The 21,074-nt window shown below is 39.9% G+C and overlaps 1 protein-coding gene across 11 annotated transcripts in view; it reads right to left on the reverse strand.

Moving 5' to 3' along the window:
* The window catches only part of HECW2 (HECT, C2 and WW domain containing E3 ubiquitin protein ligase 2), a 433,118-nt gene that overhangs the window by 105,056 nt on the left and 306,988 nt on the right, over positions 1–21,074 (reverse strand). For all 11 annotated transcript variants that reach the window (XR_007478335.1, XM_049712124.1, XM_049712122.1 and 8 more), the window contains 2 exons: positions 19,934–20,119; positions 1,758–1,892 (listed from right to left, as the gene is read on the reverse strand). Coding sequence is in view for 10 of the 11 variants with exons in the window: in XM_049712124.1 (XP_049568081.1) it covers positions 1,758–1,892; positions 19,934–20,119 (321 nt within the window). In the remaining variant the exon portion in view is untranslated. The remainder of the gene's footprint in view (positions 1–1,757; positions 1,893–19,933; positions 20,120–21,074) is intronic.

Genomic DNA, 21,074 nt, shown 5'->3' on the forward strand with positions numbered 1-21,074 from the left:
TGTCATCATTTCCCAGAACAGCCAAAGGTCGTCTCCTTGATACCCTGCTTCTTCAAACCAGACCATCAAACCAGACCATTATCAGTGGGCAAGCCGTGATAAACGTCTGTATTACTGCAGGATGTGCGTGCTTCCGACAGCTGGGCCAGAAAGCACATTCCCCTCAAGGATTTAACAACGCCGAGACTGAATGCTGAGTCTTTATGGGGTCGTCTCTGTTCCACTGCTCAGCTTCCGTCAATAAGAAGAGAAGTCCTCATTCAAATTTTAATGTGTACCTTAGTATCCCTACTGCTAGACCATGAAACTAATTCAAGTTCTGAGGCAGAGGAGTTGAAAGAAAATATAAGTATAGCTACTAATCCCATGCACGTAGTCCTGATCAGACTGAACAGCCAGCGTCATATTGTGACGTCAAATAAGGCAAGCATCTAAAGTGCACTGGTTGTGTGATAAAACGAGGCAGGGCCCTGATATGCTACATATCACGCACAAGGTCCAAAGGTGAGAGGTCTGTTCTGCTTTTTAGATGAATGCTATTAGCATCATCCAGTTCACCACTAATGTTTTATATGACAGCCAGGTAGAGATTTATTAGCTACTCATAAAACATGAATATTTTTGTGCATACCTCATCCTGCAATAGATTTATATAACATTTTTATGTGAGCTTCTCGTGTGTACTCTTCTATGTCTTCACTTACAACCAGCAAACACACATAATCATTAGAGCCAGTATGTAAATCATGAGGGGAAATTCCAAGAGTGGAATTTTGATGAATCAAATCCAGTTATTTATTACATTCATAATCTTTTCTTATAATAGAAGCTACAAAAATATTTGACATACAATATAATACTGAAAATATGATATGCACATAGATGGAACGTGGAAATGGCATGCAGGAAAAGAATCTTAAGTCTTCTTGTCTAAGGGAATTTTTAGAAACAATGTATATCAAGTGATAATATATGACATTCAAAGCATAAGTCTTTATTAAGGAGAAAATATGTGACCTAAAACATTCCTGTTTTATTTATTTAACCTGCTACAGAAAAAGGGAAACAGGAAGAGATTATTTCTTTTCTCTTTTTTCTTTTTCTTTCTTTTTTTTTTTCTGGTTAGATTATTAGAGAGCCCTCATGTGGTTACCATGGGACACTGCAAACTAGCAAAGTATAATAGAGTACGGTAGAGCTTTTAGTAATTCTTAATGCTACCCATTTTCTCTGAGCACTTAAGAGTACATAAATCAACCCTCATACATATCCTAACTTTAAAGAATATTAGTGAGGATGCCACAACCCCATAGCATTGGCCGAAGATCTTAATCTAATCCAGCAATCCTCACTTAAGAAACTTCCCTATCTTTAACCTAATTTTAATCCCCTAAAAAAGTTACATTCCTTCCTTCCTATGAAGCTGCTCTTAGGTATGCAAAAGGGCTCATCATCATCCTCTCTTGAACACTGTATTGCATTATGAATTCCCTCACCATCCACTGAATTTTTTTTTTTTCTAAATCTCTAATTTCTTCAACCTTTCCTCACATGTCCTACTTTTTAAACCTGTAATTTAGGCTCTTTGAGTTTCCAGAGAAACCCCGTTAACATTCCAACACTTTCAGCCTCCAAATGACAGTCTCTAAATCAAACTAGAAAAACAAAACAATAAGAAAGAGCCAGCACGATTCCATAAACCCCACATCCCGTGCTTCTATCAGCCAACAGGTCGGTCGCTAAGGCTCAGGACTCACCTCGCCTGCGCTGTGGCTGCGCTGCCTGGTCAGGTGCTGTCGATGCACCAGCGCGCTCGTGGGTCTGCTGCTCTGAAGCGGGAGCCGGGGATCGATGAAGGTGGTGGTACGCGAGTTGTGGTCGACAAAAAATGCCTAGGAAGCAACCCACTCAGTCAACACTCTGTACATGGCACACACCTGTTTAGCGGTCCTATCATTTCACACATGCAGGGAAAGACCCACTTTGGAGTGAAAACCTTCGCTCCGTTTTCTCGTAATTTCAAATCTTCGGGAGAATTTCTCCTTCTTCCCTCAGGACAGACCAGAAGAGAGGAAGCCACGCTTAGATTGGATGCAGAATGAAGACAGCAGGAAGGAACATTGTTCCTGGCTTTAGGAAATACAGTCATCAAAGATAGGATCTCAGAAAGAAGCCCCCTGAATGGACATTTGGGCTTCTCTCTTAACTGATGCTCTTTGCTCTTACTGCTATCGGTTATTACCAAGTTTTTCTTTCAAACATCATTGGCTTCTCTTTTCCTTCTATGTAATCAGCTACCAAGTCCTCCCCCATTTTCTCATTAGAGTGTCTCCTCTATTTGTCCCATCCCAGCCTATCATTCATTCCATCATTTCAGGGTTTTCTCTTAAACGTGTAATTATTAATAGTTTCTCAGCTGTTCCACGTCTCTACAACCTTATTCACTGAATGGCACCTCACTATCAGAATTTTTTTTTCTAAAAGCTTTGACTACATTTCCACTCCAATCCAAAGCCTCTAATGGCTACCTGTTATCTACAGAAAAAACATTCCAACCCTTTGGTCAGTTTTCCAAGACTCTTTACCATCTCCTTCTTACTTTCTTTCCAGTTTGGTCATTGATCACACACCCAGATAAATTCTATCACATACAATGACTCAGGGCAAGACACTTAAGTTCTCTGGGCTATAAATTTCTTATAAAAACACGCCTCCTTCATTCATAATAAACATTTCTCCACCATAAAGTGATAGGAAGGAGGAGTCTGTCATGTTTACTGCAGAATCCTTCGTGACATGAAACCATGAATGAGCATAAACCATTTCCCTCAGTTTTGCAGTAAGGATTGCACGTAATGTAGAAAGGCCTTTAAAAATTCTGTTTGTTTAATTTTAAAACTCGATGTAAGTGCAATTTTTCATTATCATTAGGAACAAAATGGTGTTAAGTTTGCAATGTAAAATTCATTCAAGGTAATAATGAAGCCCATTATCTCAAGGATAATTAGAAAATATAAGTTTTCCATGATCAGATAAAGTTAATTAGGTCAAGATAAAAAGGACTATTAGGAGAGCCTGGAGACTCATTACTGATAAATGTCAGGAGACATGATATATGCCAAATAACCTAAGCAAAAAAGAACTGATGGAGCTCTGTTAACAAAGTACCTTAAAGACTAGGAATGAATGCATCTAGGCAAATCTCAGGGGCAGATGGTATATTTATGCTGATTAAAAATTCACCTTTCCATTATGAAACAAAATGTTTCTGTAGATAATCAGGAAACAGAGCAAAATAATTTGTAAGTAGCTCCCAAATAGGGGGAAAAATGACTTCTTTAAAAAAAAATAACTTTAAGCAGAATGTGCACTAGAAACAAAGCAGAGAAATGGCCAGAACAAGAATCCTTGTCTGTCCCTTCTCTCGATATCCGATTTCCAGGTACAAAGACTGGATTAAATGGAAGTCCTGTAGGACGGAGTCACCAACCTCACATCCCTGGGTAATGCTCCCTTTTCCATAACCTATCAGGTGGAATATCTTTCTTCTCTGATCTTGTAAAAATGTACACCAACAATAAACCCTACACAGGCTTATATTGTCAGGCTCTGGTCTCAAATGTGACACTAGTCCCCGTTTGATTTGAGCTTCTAATACACATGTATGTATATTATTTCTGCCACTATTTAAAATGTCATAAAATAGAAATTCATTTTTTTAATATACATTTCAACATAATAGGTATTATAGTCAATTTAATATTCTCTTTATGTATATTAAGATTAAGCTCTTATTACTACAACAATAATATTAGCCATGTCGTTTAAGGGGAAAATACAGAGTATGAAAATAGAATTGCCTATTTACCTAATGTCTTAGGAATGTTTTGAAGGAACAGGTGGTCATTTAGAGGTAATGATGAATCACTTGTAATTATAAGGACAAATGGGTGTGTACATTTAGGTCAGTTGTGATTTACATGGAGTGTCATAGTATAATTTGACGTTAAGAGGCTTCTCTAAAATCCATTCTATAAAAAATTATACTGTAAATGCCTTCAGGGTAGGGACCCTTTCTTACTCACCCTGTTCTCCCTAATAGCTTTTAGGGCTGCATCTGGGAGAAAGAGAGTGCTCAGTAAATAAACTGCCAAAAACTCGAACAGCAGACTCCTGACCAAAATACAGGAAGCCAACTGACAATGAACCAACCAAGTATTAAAAGTCGCATTCTTTTACGTAAGCATAGAAATACTGAAAGATTTGAGAAAAATACATGAGAGAAGTATGTGTGTGTGTGTGTGTGTGTGTGTGTGTGTGTTGGGTGAAAAGTGTGGAGAGCTGAAGACTATAATACCACACAAATAGGATAAAAGGTTTTAAAACACCTCATGTGGACATGGATAAACTATCAAGTTAAAACTTGAGAAGTCTGAGACAAAGTAGTGATTAAATGCTTGGGATCTAGAAAAAGACAAGCCTGGGTCTGAGCTCTAGCTCTACCACTTACTACTGACATAACATTGGGCAAACTACTTAACTTTTTCAAACTACAATTTCTTTTCTGTTAAATAGGTATAATAACGCCTACATCAAAGGAAGATAAAATGAGATGGTTCATATAAATTTCTGAACATAGTACCTGAGACCCCTTAAATGTGAGTTAATATTATTATTACTAATAATAACAGTATTAACTTCCGAGACATTTTTCTAAGGATTACAGTGGTTCTCCCTGCAGCCCATAAACAAAGCTCAAAAAAAAAAAAAAAAAAAAAAAGGGGTGAACCCACACTTCCCAGGCTCCTTGTAGGTACGTATGGCCTAGATTAAGTTCTGGTCAATGAGATGTAAACAGAGGGTCACATGATACTTCTGGAAAACTCCTTTCCAAGGAGATTTTTACAAGGTAAAGCCCTCCTTCTGTACTTCATCCATTCTGCTCCCTGAATCAAAGATGTAATTGCCGAACCCCAGCAGCCACAACGAACCCTGAAGATGAGGGATGGCTGAATAAAAAGCCGTAAGGAGCCAAGCCTCTTACAACTTAAGAAACCACCTTAAGGGCCCTAGACTGCCTGTCTCTGAACGTCTTTATGTGACAGAATAAAATCTTGTAAACTTTGTATAGGTCCCTGTCACAATGCAGCCAAACCAAATCCTAACTGATGCACTGAAGTCAGCACAGAAGAACGCATAAGCCGACCTCCACCATTATAAATATGGATTTTCATTATTTCATAAATAATGATTTCTCATTATTGTTCACCTTTAATACAGTTGGGTAACAGTCCCAGATTTAAGTGAAATGCAGAGTTGGGAAAGTATAAAGCTGAGATTTGAATCCATCTTTCTGACTTCAAAGCCCAGTGAGCAGTGCCTCTTTCCCCTCCCTCTCCTTTTCATAGTTCTCCTCTTTTTCTTCCATTCTTTCTGCCTCCTATTTTTCCTTTTGATGTTCTTCCCACTCCCCTCACACAGTACTTGATTTTAGAAAAGTATTTAAGTATTTATTGAATTAGGCCGACAATAACTGTCACTCAGAGTGCTGGGCCTCACCACTGTTTCAGTGCTGAAAAGGTTGCTACTGATGCTGGACAGCAAACTGTACGTCCTCTGCACAATCTGTACGGCTCCCCTGCTGGAGGGTGAGCTGTGGCTGGAGCATAGGTGCTAATTTGTATTCCACAAGGAGCTCAGTTTCAGAGTAAATGGAATGTGTATACTGTTTACATGTGCTTTTTAAGTCTGCCAAGTACTTGGGGGAAAAGTCTCAATTAAGACCACTATCGAAACCACACAGCTAGCACACTAGCGCTAGCCGAGGGCAGCACGAAGAGGCAATTCCTTGGCATGTGCTTTGGCTCTGCTCCGCTCCCTGTGTGACCCTGGACAGGCTTCCTTGGTGCTTTGCTATATCCACGTAAAGGAGATGACTGAGGTCACAACTGAGTTGTGGAAGATGTATTCTACTTTAAAACAAAGATCAAAGCATAGAAAAAATACAGTGCAAATTTTAGGCTTGACATTTCTATTTGTGATGCACAAATCGATTATGTCACAAAAGTGGATCACTTTCCCATAGGATGTCCTAACTAGTTCAAGCCAGTAATGAAGTTGACCTATTCCTTTTTAAAAAAAATTTAATTTGGGTCACCATTTTATTTTTTTATGTCACCATTCTTGAATAGCCTGCCTTTATTTATGAAATTGTCTACCATGTATCAATAAATACTGTCTGAATAAACAGTATGTTGAGAAGGCAGACCACATCAAAAAAAGCAATTGTATCAAAAAAGGAGTCTTTTCCAGATTAGCCACTAGCAAAGCAAATTTTGAACAACACAGATTCCCTACTGTTAAGTTTCATTAAGGAAATTCACTCAAGCTTCCCAGTGCTGGACCAACTAGGGCTAACAACATAATCAAAAACTGAAAGGAATGCAAATACCCAAATTCAAATCTCATTTTAAAAATGTCTACCCTTTCGCTGCTTCAGGGCATGATCAGAGTCAGAAAATATGGGCTGGATGGAGCCCATATTAGTGAGGCCAAACAAAATACACTTCTCTCTTTACACAATTCTTTTTTTTAAGCTTCTGTTATTTTAAGAAAAGAAAAAGGCATCAGTATTTGTGAAGAAATACCAACCTCAGGCTCAACAAATCTAAGTTACAGAAGTTTGAAATTGTTTCCACTTACATTTTGCCAAACCAGGAATCCGTATTAAAAGACCGTGTAAACAAAATAAAACAAAAAGCACTTGTAACTATGCTCCAGAAAGACATCATCAGATCTTTCTTTCTCTAAAGAGCTATGGAAACAAAGAAACAACAATAATTTAAAAGATAGCAGCACTGCATATTGAATCTGTTCTAACTTCTAGTTTCTCAACTCTATAAAGTCTTAAAATGCTCAAAAAGTTCATTGTAATCTACTTTAATTTTTATAAAGATTGTAATTTACTCATGCATTCTCTCCCTTCCATAATATAAATCTCAGCTCCTGGTCCCCTCTCTAGTATTTCCCCAATTATAAGGAATAAACATGCTATCATTTTCTCTACATTATATCCCAGACAGAACTCCACTACCAATACTGGAGATGAAAAGCACTGAATAGTAGAGTTTATTGTAACTAAAAAAATAGTCATGCTAACATTTTCTAACATTTGGTTCATCTGAAGGAGTGAGTGGTCCCAAATATCTCATGACATCTATCAATAACAAAAAAGTTAAAGAAGGTTATTTTGTTAAACTGCTGTGATCAGAGATCTAAAGTTGCTAGGAGAGAAAACAGGGACACATGGCACCGTGGATAAGTAAAACATCCCCAAAACTTCAGATGTAAAATGTTAGCAAAGGGAGGGGGGTGGTATTTTATGTATTGGGAGTAGTGGTATTTAGGTGTTAGAAGTATAATATAGGGGAGCCAGTGCCATGCTGGGGATGGCATGGACCAGCTTACAGGAGCTGATGGTGAAATCTCAAGGAATTCTCAAGCTGGTTGATGATGATGCTGGCAGCCTGAAATTGGCTATGGTGGGAGAATTTACACCATGGAAAATGGCAAATGCTACAGATCAGCCCTCCTCCCCACCGCCCCTGAGGAGCTGGTTGCTAAGCATTTATCAGCACGTCACTGCAGAAGACCAAGGATGGAGTTATCCAAATCAGCACATTTCAGGTAGAATAGAAGGGCATTGCCATGAAATTTTAAAATAGTACTCTACATTTTTTTAAAAGAGTCAGTGCTGGTCAGAGGACAACTGTTTAAAGATAAAAGGCAAAGCCCATCTTCATACTTGGGCAATTCCTTCAATATTCCATGAGTTTAGCATTTTACTCAAAAATACATTCACAAAACCAACCTCTACTTTATTCTCTCATTCTGAAAGGTATACTGCCCTAGAAGGATTCTTCACCTCTGCCTCTATGTGTGGGTTACTTTTTGGTCTAACAAGATTGTACCCCCTGAAAAATAAGCAAGAGATACTCTAAAAACTATGTGTTATTTGTAAATTTAGAGTTTAATTTCATCTCTACCTGGACTGCTGTGTAACTGGAGGTGATTAAACCAGATAACCACCACAAAGAGGTATTAGTTGTTTCAAAGCAATTAAAGAGACATGCCACAAAAATAACTAATATAGTGCTCTAATGAATGAAAAATATATTTTTCAAAGTGTAGAACTTATTCTGCTAAGAGACTTTTGGGATTCACTTAAAACCTCCAAATATTAAGTTGCATTTTACTCATTAAGATGAACCTGACCCAGTAAACTGTGGCCATCAGCTTCATGTGGGACTGAAACCAAAGTCTATGTCATCACTGGGGCAACTTCTACAGCCACATAAGCTATTAGCATCTGGTAAAATGAGAATCCTCAAGTAGGCTCTGACTGTGGTAACTTTCACTGTACAAATATTTGTTCTCTTCTAAAAAATCTATCCTCATAACCATAATTCCTACTTGCCATGGTCATCGAGTTGACTATTTGGACCATACGGATACTCAAATCCCCAACGTGACATCCAAAGTCACAAACCCCTAGAGTTACAAAGCTTGGCTTTAGAGATGGATGTCAATTTAGCTGGGTGATATTATAGCAAGTGTTTTTTGTAGGGAAAAACACAAGAAACTATGGGAAAAGACATTTCACTTTAAATAAGGAGATGGTTACCATTTTACATTTTCATTTAAAGAGCCCATGACGTTTATATCACTTTTAAAGCTCAAAGTTTCAGTATAGGCTCAAGTAGAATGAACTGGGGAAAGCACCCTGTGTTAATACTGTTAACAAAACAAAGAGGCAGGAAAAAAGTTATTCCATATTCAACATCTGAAAGGGGAGTCAAAAATAAACACTTTTCTTAAAAATTAAACCAAATGGTAAGTCCATTATATAAACTTATTAATAAGAAATATCAAGCTTTGTAATATTTTTCTAATTGGCCATGTCATTGTCCATGTCATTTTGTATCATTCTCTCTGTTATCCTTAACCCTCTGTAGTGATGCTTCCACTGATTTTACTCCATTGATATCGGTCTGTGATTGTTAATTTTATGTGTCATCTTAACTGGGCCACTGGGTGCCCAGACATTTGGCCAAACATTATTCCAATGTGTCTGTGAGTGTGTTCCTGGATGAGATTCACATTTCAATCAGTAGACTGAGTTAAGCAGATCACCCTCCCTAATGTGGGTGGACCGCATCCAATCAATTGAAGGTCAAAAGGTTGAGTAAGAGGGAATTGCCTTGGCCTGAGTTGGGACATTGGCATTTTCTTGGGTCTCAAGCTGCTGGGTTTTGGATTGGATCTTACACCATCAGCTCTCGTGTGTGTGTGTGTGTGTGTGTGTGTGTATACGTAATACAGGGTCTCTCAAAATGTTCCCATTACTTCCTTTTTTTCTCTCTTAATTTTATTTATTTCTTTCTTTTTGGCTGCATCGGGTCTTCATTGCTATGCGCGGGCTTTCTCTAGTTGTGGCAAGCGGGTGCTACTCTTAGTTGCAGTGCACAGGCTTCTCATTGCAGTGGCTTCTCTTGTTGTGGAGCAGAGGCTCTACGCATGCGGGCTTCAGCAGTTGTGGCACATGGGCTCAGTAGTTGTGGCTCATTGGCTCTAGAGTGTAGGCTCAGTAGTTGTGGCACACAGGCTTAGTTGCTCCACAGCATGTGGGATCTTCCCAGACCAGGGCTTGAACCCATGTCCCCTGCATTGGCAGGTGGATTCTTAACCACTGCACCACGAGGGAAGTCCTTTTTTCTTTGTTTTGTTTTTTTATACATCTTAATTGGAGTATAATTGCTTTACAATGGTGTGTTAGTTTCTGCTGTATAACAAAGTGAATCAGTTATACATATACATATGTTCCCATATCTCTTCCCTCTTCCGTCTCCCTCCCTCCCACCCTCCCTATCCCACCCTTCCAGGCGGTCACAAAGCACTGAGCTGATCTCCCTGTGCTATGTGGCTGCTTCCCACTAGCTATCTATTTTACATTTGGTAGTGTATATATATCCATGCCACTCTCTCACTTTGTCCCAGCCTACCCTTCCCCCTTCCCCCTCCCTGTGTCCTCAAGTCCATTCTCTACATCTGCATCTTTATACCTGTCCTGCCCCTAGGTTCTTCAGAACCATTGTTTTTTTTGATTCCATGTATATGTGTTAGCATACGGTATTTGTTTTTCTCTTTCTGACTTACTTCACTCTGTATGACAGTCTCTAGGTCCATCCATCTCACTACAAATAACTCAATGTCGTTTCTTTTTATGGCTGAGTAATATTCCATTGTATATATGAGCCATATCTTCTTTATCCATTCATCTGTTGATGGACACTTAGGTTGCTTCCATGTCCTGGCTATTGTAAACAGAGCTGCAATGAATACTGTGGTACATGACTCTTTTTGAATTATGGTTTTCTCAGGGTACGTGCCCAGTAGTGGGATTGCTGGGTCGTATGGTAGTTCTATTTTTAGTTTTTTAAGGAACCTCCATACTGTTCTCCATAGTGGCTGTATCAATTTACATTCCCACCAACAGTGCAAGAGGGTTCCATTTTCTCCATACCCTCTCCAGGATTTATTGTTTGTAAATTTTTGATGATGGCCATTCTGACTGCTGTGAGGTGATACCTCACTGTAGTTTTGACTTGCATTTCTCTAATGATTAGTAATGTTGAGCATCCTTTCATATGTTTGTTGGCAATCTGTATATATTCTTTGGAGAAATGTCTATTTAGGTTTTCTGCCCATTTTTGGATTGGGTTGTTTGTTTTTTTGATATTGAGCTGCATGAGCTGCTTGTAAATTTTGGAGATTAATCCTTTGTCAGTTGCTTCGTTTGCAAATATTTTCTCCCATTCTGAGGGTTGTCTTTTCATTTTGTTTATGGTTTCCTTTGCTATGCAAAGGCTTTTAAGTTTAACCATACACAAAAATAAACTCAAAATGGATTAAAGACCTAAATGTAAGGCCAGACACTATAAAACTCTTAGAGGAAAACATAGGCAGAACACTCTATAACATAAATCACAGCAAGATCCTTTTTGACCCACCTCCTAGAGAAATGGAAATAAAAACAAAAATAAACAAATGGGACCTAATGAAACTTAGTAGCTTTTGCACAGCAAAGGAAACCCACTACTTCTTCAAAGGAACCAAACATACCCCCCCAGTGTGTTCCTTTTTCCACGTCTTTACTTTGGGTGTTTTCCTTCCTTTCCCATTCCAAATTTTCTCTTCTCCACAATCTAATTCTATCAAAATCCTACTCATTGGGCTTCCCTGGTGGCACAGTTGTTGAGAGTCCGCCTGCCGATGCGGGGGGCACGGGTTCATGCTCTGGCCCGGGAGTATCCCACATGCCGTGGAGTGGCTAGGCCCGTGAGCCATGGCCGCTGAGCCTGCGCGTCTGGAGCCTGTGCTCTGCAACGGGAGAGGCCACAGCAGTGAGAGGCCCGCATACCGCTTAAAAAAAAAAAAAAAATCCTAGTCATCATTCAGGGTTCAGTTCAAATCCAATCTTTACTATGAAAACTCTCCAGGTATCCCATGCCAGAAATAAGTCTTTCTGTACCTATACTAGTGCATGATGCACGTTCTGTGCTTTTATAATCCAAATAAGAGGAATTACGGGTAAAATGGTCTGGGCAAGGGGTGCTTAGTGGCTTTACACAGGAAGTGCATGATTCTGTGCAAATGTGTGGATCTGATTTCAGTCCCAGTTCTAAAAAGAAAGTTACTTATCTGGCTAAGGATGTTTTTAAAACACTATCTTCATGACCATAGCTTATGGAGATTGCAACCACCAGAGCAGAAGACCACTAATCTAGCAAGAGAACAAATCTACCAGAGAGACCACAATAAACAGAACACTCATAGCAGAGAAACAGAAAATGCTCTGGGTTGTTATACAGGTTTCAGGCAGAAGCAAACACTCGAGGGCAGACTACTGTGCAGTGATCAAGAACAACATGGACAAAAAGAACAAGAACAACAACAGGAACCCTGATGTGACAAAATTATTCTGTTGGACCACCTCAGTTAAGGGAGATCAGCTGTTTGTTAAGAGGAGGAATGGGACACTGACACTAATTCTTCAGTGTATCTTTTATGTCATTGTGTATTTCCCATTAGAGTAAGGATTAAACCATCAATAACAAATCTTTATCATTTTTATAAAAGTCTAAACTGATGAAACTCTTTAGCTGTTGTTCTACTTACTGTAGATTCTTGCTTCTACCTAACCATTCAAATCAAGATTTTGGAGAGCTGGGTAGGAATAACCAAGTGAGTAGCATTCCTGGCTCAGTGTGCTGTATGGTCCATTTTATTTTGTAGGTGTTTGAATAATCCATATTTTGCTTTCCCCAAACTAAGTCATAAACCTCTAGAGGCTTGTAATTGTACTGCTTTTATCTTCTACACTATAGATAATAAGTCAATTACTGAAGAAGTTGTTTAATTATAATCCTAATTGTTTTTCTTCCATTTGTAATCCTGTGATTATCTAAGTGGATGCCAACCACAGCTCCAGGAGCTAGACAGGACAGGTTACTAGCCCTCACTTTAGAGAAAACTGAGGTTTGTAGAAGTTAGATCAGAAAGACAGCGATGGATCCAGGAATCCTGATCCACAGCAGCATAATTTCCTCAAATCCTCCAAATTAAAAATGAGAAGGGGGCTTCCCTGGTGGTGCAGTGGTTGAGAGTCTGCCTGCCGATGCAGGGGACACGGGTTCATGGCCCGGTCCGGGAAGATCCCACGTGCTGCAGAGTGGCTGGGCCCGTGAGCCATGGCCGCTGAGCCTGCGTGTCCGGAGCCTGTGCTCTGCAACAGGAGAGGCCACGGCAGTGAGAGGCCCGGGTACCGCAAAAAAAAAAAAAAAAAAGGGAAAGGAGGAAGGGAGGGAGGGAGGGAGGGAAGAAGGGAGGGAAGGGAGGGAGGGGAGGGAGGGAGGGGGGACGGGGAGGGAGGGGGATGGGGAGGGGGATGGGGGAGGGAGGGAGGGAAGGGAGGGAAGGGAGGGAAGGGAGGGAGGGAGGGAGGAGGGGGAAGGGAGGGAGGAAGGGAAGGAGGAGGGGGAGGGAGGGAGGAGGGGGAGGGAGGGAGGAGGGGGGAGGGAGGAGGGGGAGGGAGGGAGAGGGGGGAGGGAGGGAGGGAGGGAGGGGAGGGAGGGAGGGGGGAGGGAGGGGAGGGAGGGTAGGAGGGAGGGAGGGAGGGAGGGAGGAAAGAAAGGAGCAAAGGAGGAAAGAGTTTTTAAAAATGAAGAAAGAAAAAACACTCCTAGGTTAAGTAACATTTGGTTTTCCTTATTAAAACTCATATTCGTCTACCAGATATATTATCCCCATGAACACATACTAATGATCAAACCTAGCCAAGAACCAGAAGCATTTTAACCAAGTCACATTTTAATACTACTGATACATTTTTTTTTTTTTTTTTTTTTGCGGTACGCGGGCCTCTCACTGTTGCGGCCTCTCCCATTGTGGAGCACAGGCTCTGGACGCGCAGGCTCAGCGGCCATGGCTCACAGGCCCAGCCGCTCCGCGGCATGTGGGATCCTCCCAGACTGGGGCATGAACCCGTGTCCCCTGCATCGGCAGGCGGACTCTCAACCACTGCGCCACCAGGGAAGCCCCGATACATATTTCTTGCATAAATATAAAAAGTTTGTATCAGCAATGTAACTCAGATCCCAAAATACCCTTGATTTTCACAGTCCTGAGAGAATTTGAGAATTTATTTAAGAATTATGCAATAAGAAGAAGAGATTTTCTTTCTCTACTGGCCTACTTTCTTTGCTTATATGTTTTGTTTCAAATAAGGCAAGTCAAAATGTGTCCTGTATGTTAGTTGAAAATCCTAGACCTTAGGTACAACAAATATGTACACGTAGATACTGATCACAGTCTCATGAGGACTATCCTGCATAAAATAAAATGTGGGTTAATTCCCAAAATCAAAACGATTAAGGAAATCAAGTAATGGAACAAAATACTGATTAAAATGTAGTGTGGAATTCTGAACAAGATACCTTTCCAAATGTAATTAAAAGTAGAAAGAAAAGCATTACATATTTGATGTCAAACCCAGTTTGGAACTGTATCATCTAATCTTTAAGACTGAAGAATCAAAGATCTATAAAAACTAGGAAGTAAAAAGGGAAACTTAGTCTTCCTCTAATTTAACCTATTAATTTTTTAAACAGCTTTACTGAGATATAACTCAGACACTATACAATTCCCCCATTTAAAGTATATAATCCACTGTTTTTAGTATATATACAGGATTGTGCAACTATCCATAATATAATTTTAGAACATTCTCTTCTCCAAATGAAACCACATACCTATTAGCATTCACTCCCCATCCCATCTCCAACCCAAGGAAACCATGAATCTACTTTCTATCTCTATAGATTTGCATATTCTGGACATTTCATATAAATGGAATAGTATGTGATATTTTGTGACCAGTTTCTTTTACTTAGCAAATATTTTCAAGGTTTACCATACTGTATCAGTATTTCATTCCTTTGTATTGTTATACAGTATTCCACTGTATGGATCTACCACATTCATTTATTCACTTATCAGTTGACGGACATTTGGGTTGTTTCTACCCTCTGGCTATTTTGAACAACGCTACTTGAATAGTTGTGTACAAGTTTTTGTTTGGAAGCACATTTTCATTTCTCTTGGGTATATACCTAACTGTGGAATTGCTGGATCATGTGGCAACTCTTTGTATAAACATTTTTCCAAAGAAGATATACAAATGACCAATAAGCACATCAAACAATGATCAACCTATTCTATTCATTTGTAGAGATAAAGAAAGTCAGACCTAGGAAATTTAAATGATGTATTCCAAGTCAGTTAGATGGCTAGTGGCCAGTGAGGTCTAGACTAACCTTGCACAGGAAAATTATTACAGGATTTGGATACAGAAAGACATGGATCTGTATACAAGAGTTTACTTGCACACTTAACCTCTTTGAGCATTGGTTTCCTCATCTATAGCAAAACCTATTCCATAGGATTATTGTGAAAGTTAAATGAGCTAATATATTATCCTATCATAGAACCTGGCATCTAATTAGTCATCAATATATGTGAATTTCATTCCTTTCCATTATTCTATGCGTCCCTAGCATAAGGACTCTATGGTATTTGAGCATGAAGTCATGCATGTGTTTCTGGTGAGGTGTCCTCTAGTAAACTACCTATGATCTAATCAAACCTATATGTATGTACATATGTATGACTCAGCCTTGAAGTATACCAGTAACCCCAGTACCTGGATTGGAACTCTTCTTCCTTGGAATGATAAAATATCTCTCACTTCCAAAGACAATCTCTCCCAATAGAGTGTAGCAGTTAAGAGTCATACTCCTAGAGTTAGAATCCTGAATTCCTCACTTACTTGCTAATACACACATTAGTTAACATCTCTAAATTTCAATAAAATGTAGATAATAATAATAATAATACCCACCTCATAAACTTCCATGAGGTCTAAATAAGATAATTCATGAAAAAGTACCTAGTACAGTGCCTGGCACATGGTATAAGCTTAATAAATGCAGGTATCATCATTAACACCATTGTCACTGTCATTATCATCATCATCCTCATCTTACCTAGTAAGGCCTGATATTCTGTTCTTACTCTTCAACTAAGTCAATTAAAAAAAATACTTTACTTCTTTTATGTAAGTCAAGGACATTTTTCACTCTAGAACTCTCAAAAAAAAAAAAAAGCATATCAGTATAGACTCTTGTGAAATCTCACCCAATTTAAACCTTTGGCCTTAAGTAATTAGAAAAAAAAAAGTCTCTTCCAAAACTGAAGACAGCTAAAGTGTGGTACAAGCATAATCACTACCTTGTTCAAACATGTAATACGAAAAATCCAAGACAACATATGCATTAAGAGAGGTCAAATCAGGCGAATCTTAGGAGCTACTTCTGGTGAGAGCACAGGAGGAGGGAGTGGCACTGAGGAGAGAGCCTGGAAGCTTCTTCATTTGTCCAAAGCAGACATCACTGAATAACCAGGAATCTACAGGTGACAAGTTTCATTCATTCATCAAACTTGTTTTGAGAATCTTCTATATGAATGGCACTGGGGTTGAAGGGGGTAATTAAACAATAAACAGAATAACTCTCAAGAAGGGGATCATCTGCTTTAGAAGATAAAATAAGTTAACAACTATACCATGAGATAGATGGGGATAGCTGTCATAAAACAGTGCAAGGGAGACTCTATGGGGAGTCGCTTATGCCTGGAGAGCCAAGAGCGACCCACCCAATATGCTGCCCTTCAGTGATGTGTCTAAAAGCCCCCACCCCCTCAACTATGGTAGGAGACCCTACCACAGGCTCCCAGAGCACCTTCACTGTAATTGCTAGAAGATATGCATTCACCCTCCTCACTGGTGAGAGGCAGGGTAAAAGCACAGACCCCGGAGCTGGATGTCTTGAGTCAAATCCAATTCTATCACGTACTAATTGTAGGACCTTGGTAAATTTGCCATGCTATGCTTCAGTTTCCTCTTCTAGAAAATATGGATAAAAATAGCAGTTATGTACAAGGCTGCTGTGAGTAGGGAAGGAATTAATCTAAGTGCTTATAACATGGGTAGCACACAGCCAATGCTACATACTACATAATGCTACACTGTTAGCTTGTATCGTTGTTATCACAGTGGCATGTACATAGTAGGCATTCAGAAGTGTGTTGAATGGCAAAACAAATGAAAACACAAAAGGAAGATGTTGCACTTGAGAAGACAACATGGGGCCAAATTTCATAAGCCTGAGCAGCTAAGTTTGACAACGTTCCTCTTAAGAACCATTTCTTTTCATGCAGGTGAGGATTTGGCCATCCTATTCCATGTCAATTCTAGAAATCAATCATCACTGAGGGGAAAAAAAAACCTCGTAGTATTTAATAGCTTTCGATGTTATATTAAATGGGGCAAAAAGTTTCCTCCCTTTAAATGTTCTGGAGGTAAAGCTATTCATTAAAAAGGGGAGCTAAAATTTCTGGCTGGAAGAAAACCTATTAACTGCCTGGAGGATGGGAGCCATGACTTTTAAAGTACAATCAAAAGCAGCACAGCCAAATACAGACATGGCAAGAGCCTGTCCCAAATGTTCTTTTAAGCTATTTTAGTTCATTGGAGGCCAATCATTTATACAGGAAGGATAGGGGAGAAGCACAGGGAGATACACCTGCTTTCATTAAGGTACCCAGCTTAGCTAAAAATCTTATTAAAGTCCAAATGCACAAAGCAGAAAAATCAGGCTAAAGTGATAATCTTTCAGGCCTGTCTGATAATCCATTTTGTCCACAAGGCCAGGGGTCTTTCCACATCTTTCATGCCACACAGCATGCAAATGCAAAGCCACCAAGACTGTGAGGTCAGCTATCTACCAGCCCACATCCAGGGCTCTTTACAATGCTTACAACTTCAGGCTGAAAACCCAAATGAATCCAAACCCTCAGGGAATAAGATGGATGGTTATGTTACCCACACAGCCGAGATAATGTTTACCTCTGTTTAACTATCGAAACTTTATAAAAGCTATGAGACAGAATTTGTTCTTAAGAATACATTGTAACTCAAATAGTATCCTAAGTTTAACTTAAACTTTTCTCGAGGTTCAGGTGTTATTTATAAGAAGCTCTCTCCTGAAGCATGTCTGGCAAGAAAGGAACCTCCCCTTCCATGTCTGCATGATAAGTTCCCGATTCCCTTTAGCTAAGGATACAAAATGACTTAGCAAGTTAAGTCTCTATAAAGAGCAGAAATACATGCAGCATTATCTCAAGTTAAGTCTCTATACAGAGCAGAAATACATGCAGCATTATCTCAACTTGGGTTTCCCTGGAGCTATGGTTCTCTAATGAGTATAGCTCCTCATGACACCAGGAAAAATATTGTCAGAGTTGAGAACAGAGCTGAATTCTTCATCTGCTAATGCTCTTTTATATGCAGGTATAATACCATCAATATTTTCCAAAGTCCTTTCTTGGACCACCTGTGCCCTTCCATTTAGTTAGAATGTTTACAAACACTGGGCTCTCAGGCTGTTGACCCAGAATCAGCACCAGCAAAGTGACATCCTCCTCTGGAAGGAGAGAGCACAGGAAGTGCCAAGGGTCCCTGCGTGCAGCTCCTAGTGTCCTGGAAAGACTTCCCTGCCATGCCCACCTGACTCTGATACAACGCCATTCTATCTGTGGTCCAGGGACCTAATCACAAATCCATTCTCTTTCATCTATTCTACTTCATGCTTGCCACTTCTAATCTCCTCTAGGCTGGGAATTAGAGGTTTACTAAAAAAAATTTACAGAAATCAAGTCAATAGTTTCAATGAAAGTCTGAGGGCTCCTCCCATGCAAAATACATACATGTACTTTGTAATATCTAATTTGACTGCTTATAAGTTCTTAGATAAGATTGCTGGAAGCTGGGTTCAGGATGAGTAAGATGCTACTGTGGTATTATTGCCAGAGGGTACTTTGGGGGAGAACGGCATTTATTGAGTACTTTCCACATTCCATTCACCTTGAATGCTCTTCCCTGATATGGTTTACTTCTCACTTCGTTCAAGTCTGTGTGCATGTAGTGCCTTATCTGTGAGGCCTTCCCCAGCCACCCTCTATAAAATAACCCTCCACTCCTGCCTTTCTCTAGACCCCATCTCCTGCTTTCTTTTAAATCATAGCTTTAATCAGCTCTTGGCATGCTATGTATTTACCTATCTGTCCATTGCCCATCTCTTTCCATCAGAATGGCAGTTCCATGGAGTAGTTGGCTTAGCTGTTTTGCACAGGTACTCAATAAATATTTGTTGAATGAAAAAGTCAAGCATAGTTATTGTAAATATCTTGTCAATTTAATCCTCCCCACCCTACAAGTCACATATTTCAAGCCTTTTTATAGATAGGGAAATTGAGGTTGGTTACTCAATACTTGGAGAGCATGCTGTGGTGGTTAAGAGCATGGACCCTGGAAACAGACTGCCTGGATTACAGCCCAGCTCAGACACTGCTCACCTCTATGACACTGGGCAAGTCACTGAACCATTCTGGACCTGGGATCCTTTATATGTAAATAGCAATAATAATAACAGTACTGCCTTACAGAGCTGTTGAGAAGAGCTTAAACATAGAAAGGGCTTAAACAGTTCATGGCTCATAGTAGGTGCTGAACGAGAGTTAATAAATAAAATCTTAGCTGAGAAACACCTTATAAGAATTACTAACTTTCTCATTCTGATTTCTTACTTATATAACAACCTCCTGATTACAAGCCAGCTTTCTGGTTCATCCGTCGAAGACGGAAGTACGGATGTGGTTACCCGGCCTGTGTGAGAGTTACGTATTTCTCATCATAAATTCATCAATCTGTGAATCTTGTTTTAATGTGCTAACAAAACCAGGGTTCTGAATCAACAAGACTGAGGCCCAAACCCTGACGGTGTCACAGACACACCTTGCGCTGTTGCTTAGCAACCTCCTAGCCACTTTCTCCAAACAATGCCGCAACTTGTATTCAACTACCCACAGCACAAGCTGTATAGCTAGAAGGAGGAAGTGTTGTTGCCTAAGAAACCTCTTCTCTAATCAGTAGAAAATGGTGAGAGATTACAATTCAAAGAAAATCCAGGGGAAGTGAGTGTTTTGCCCAACAAGTGCCCTCACAGCCATCCACTGCATATACTACTTCAGAAGAGTGTAGCAATGGTTTATGGTATCAAACAACCTGCTTGTCCAGGTTTCCCTTGAACCAGGTCACGCAGGGCTTTTAGCCCTCACTTGAAGGGTAGGGCCCAGTGCCAAAGCCACAAGCAGCCCACAGTCACACGGAGGCTTCCCCATGGCAACTCCCGCAAGTTACCTTGCCCTGATGATCATGTTTCATTTCCCAGCCCCTCGGCAGCTCCAGTTGTTTGTTTGCAAACATGTTGAGGAATCCCACAAGGTCCCGGTTATGCTGGTAGCGTTCAAAGTGGTGGGTGTCCCGCCGGACTTTGGTGATCATGTGCTTCAAACACGTGTTGTTTGTAAACATGCGGTAGGCACTCTGGAGAGGATGGAAAAACAATGTTAATCTGCTTTGGAACATACAAAAGTAACATATATACTCCCATGGGCATATTTAATCTTTGGAATAGTGTACAGGCTTCAATGTAACTCGAGACCCACACATGGAAACAGCAGATAAAGCAAAATAATTTTGATCAAAATAAAATAGACTACAGACAATCAGGGAGTCTTCACTAATGATTCTAGTTTTCTAAGGAACGAGAATGCTGTCGAGTCTCATTCTACAGGTGATGTAAGATCCTAAAGTTGGTTTTAGGCAAAACCCACACAGTCGAAATCACACCATGCTGGAGGCAAACATGCCACCTCACAGTGAGCCCCAATACAGCCATCGTTTCCTCCAGCACAGGAACAGATCATTGGCTCTATGGGTGAGTGCCAATGAAGCAGCTGGCGTACATTTAGGAGCCAAGTTGTATGAAAAACTGCTTGGCCATATATTTGAATATCAGAAGTACATGCAATGGGCTGAGTTGTTCTCACTGAGAGCCATATTTAACTAAGACCAGAGTAGACTGGAGTTTTTCATCTCACTCCTGCTTGGAGGCATAATCTCAGTAAATGGAATAGCAGGCAGAACTACCTGGACTGTATAACTCAGTATTTTTTTTTTCTTTCTCTCTCTCTTTTTCCTGTGTGTGTACACACACACACACACACACACACACACACACACACACACACACACACAGACAAATACACATATATATGGCTAAATTTACATGACTGAAATACACATTTAATAAAACTCCATTATACCAGCACATACAAAAAAGTGATTGTTTTGTAAAAGTATCTCATGATACTTAAAGAGGCCAAAAAAGGACCATGGGCTGTCTGCGTATGAGTCAGGCAACAAATATTCAATGCACAATACCATGTGCCAAGCAGTAGAAAAGGAATAACTGTATAGAGCTATTTCCTTAAGTCAT

Source organism: Orcinus orca, chromosome 7 (assembly GCF_937001465.1).
Source record: "Orcinus orca chromosome 7, mOrcOrc1.1, whole genome shotgun sequence".
Lineage (NCBI taxonomy): Eukaryota > Metazoa > Chordata > Mammalia > Artiodactyla > Delphinidae > Orcinus > Orcinus orca.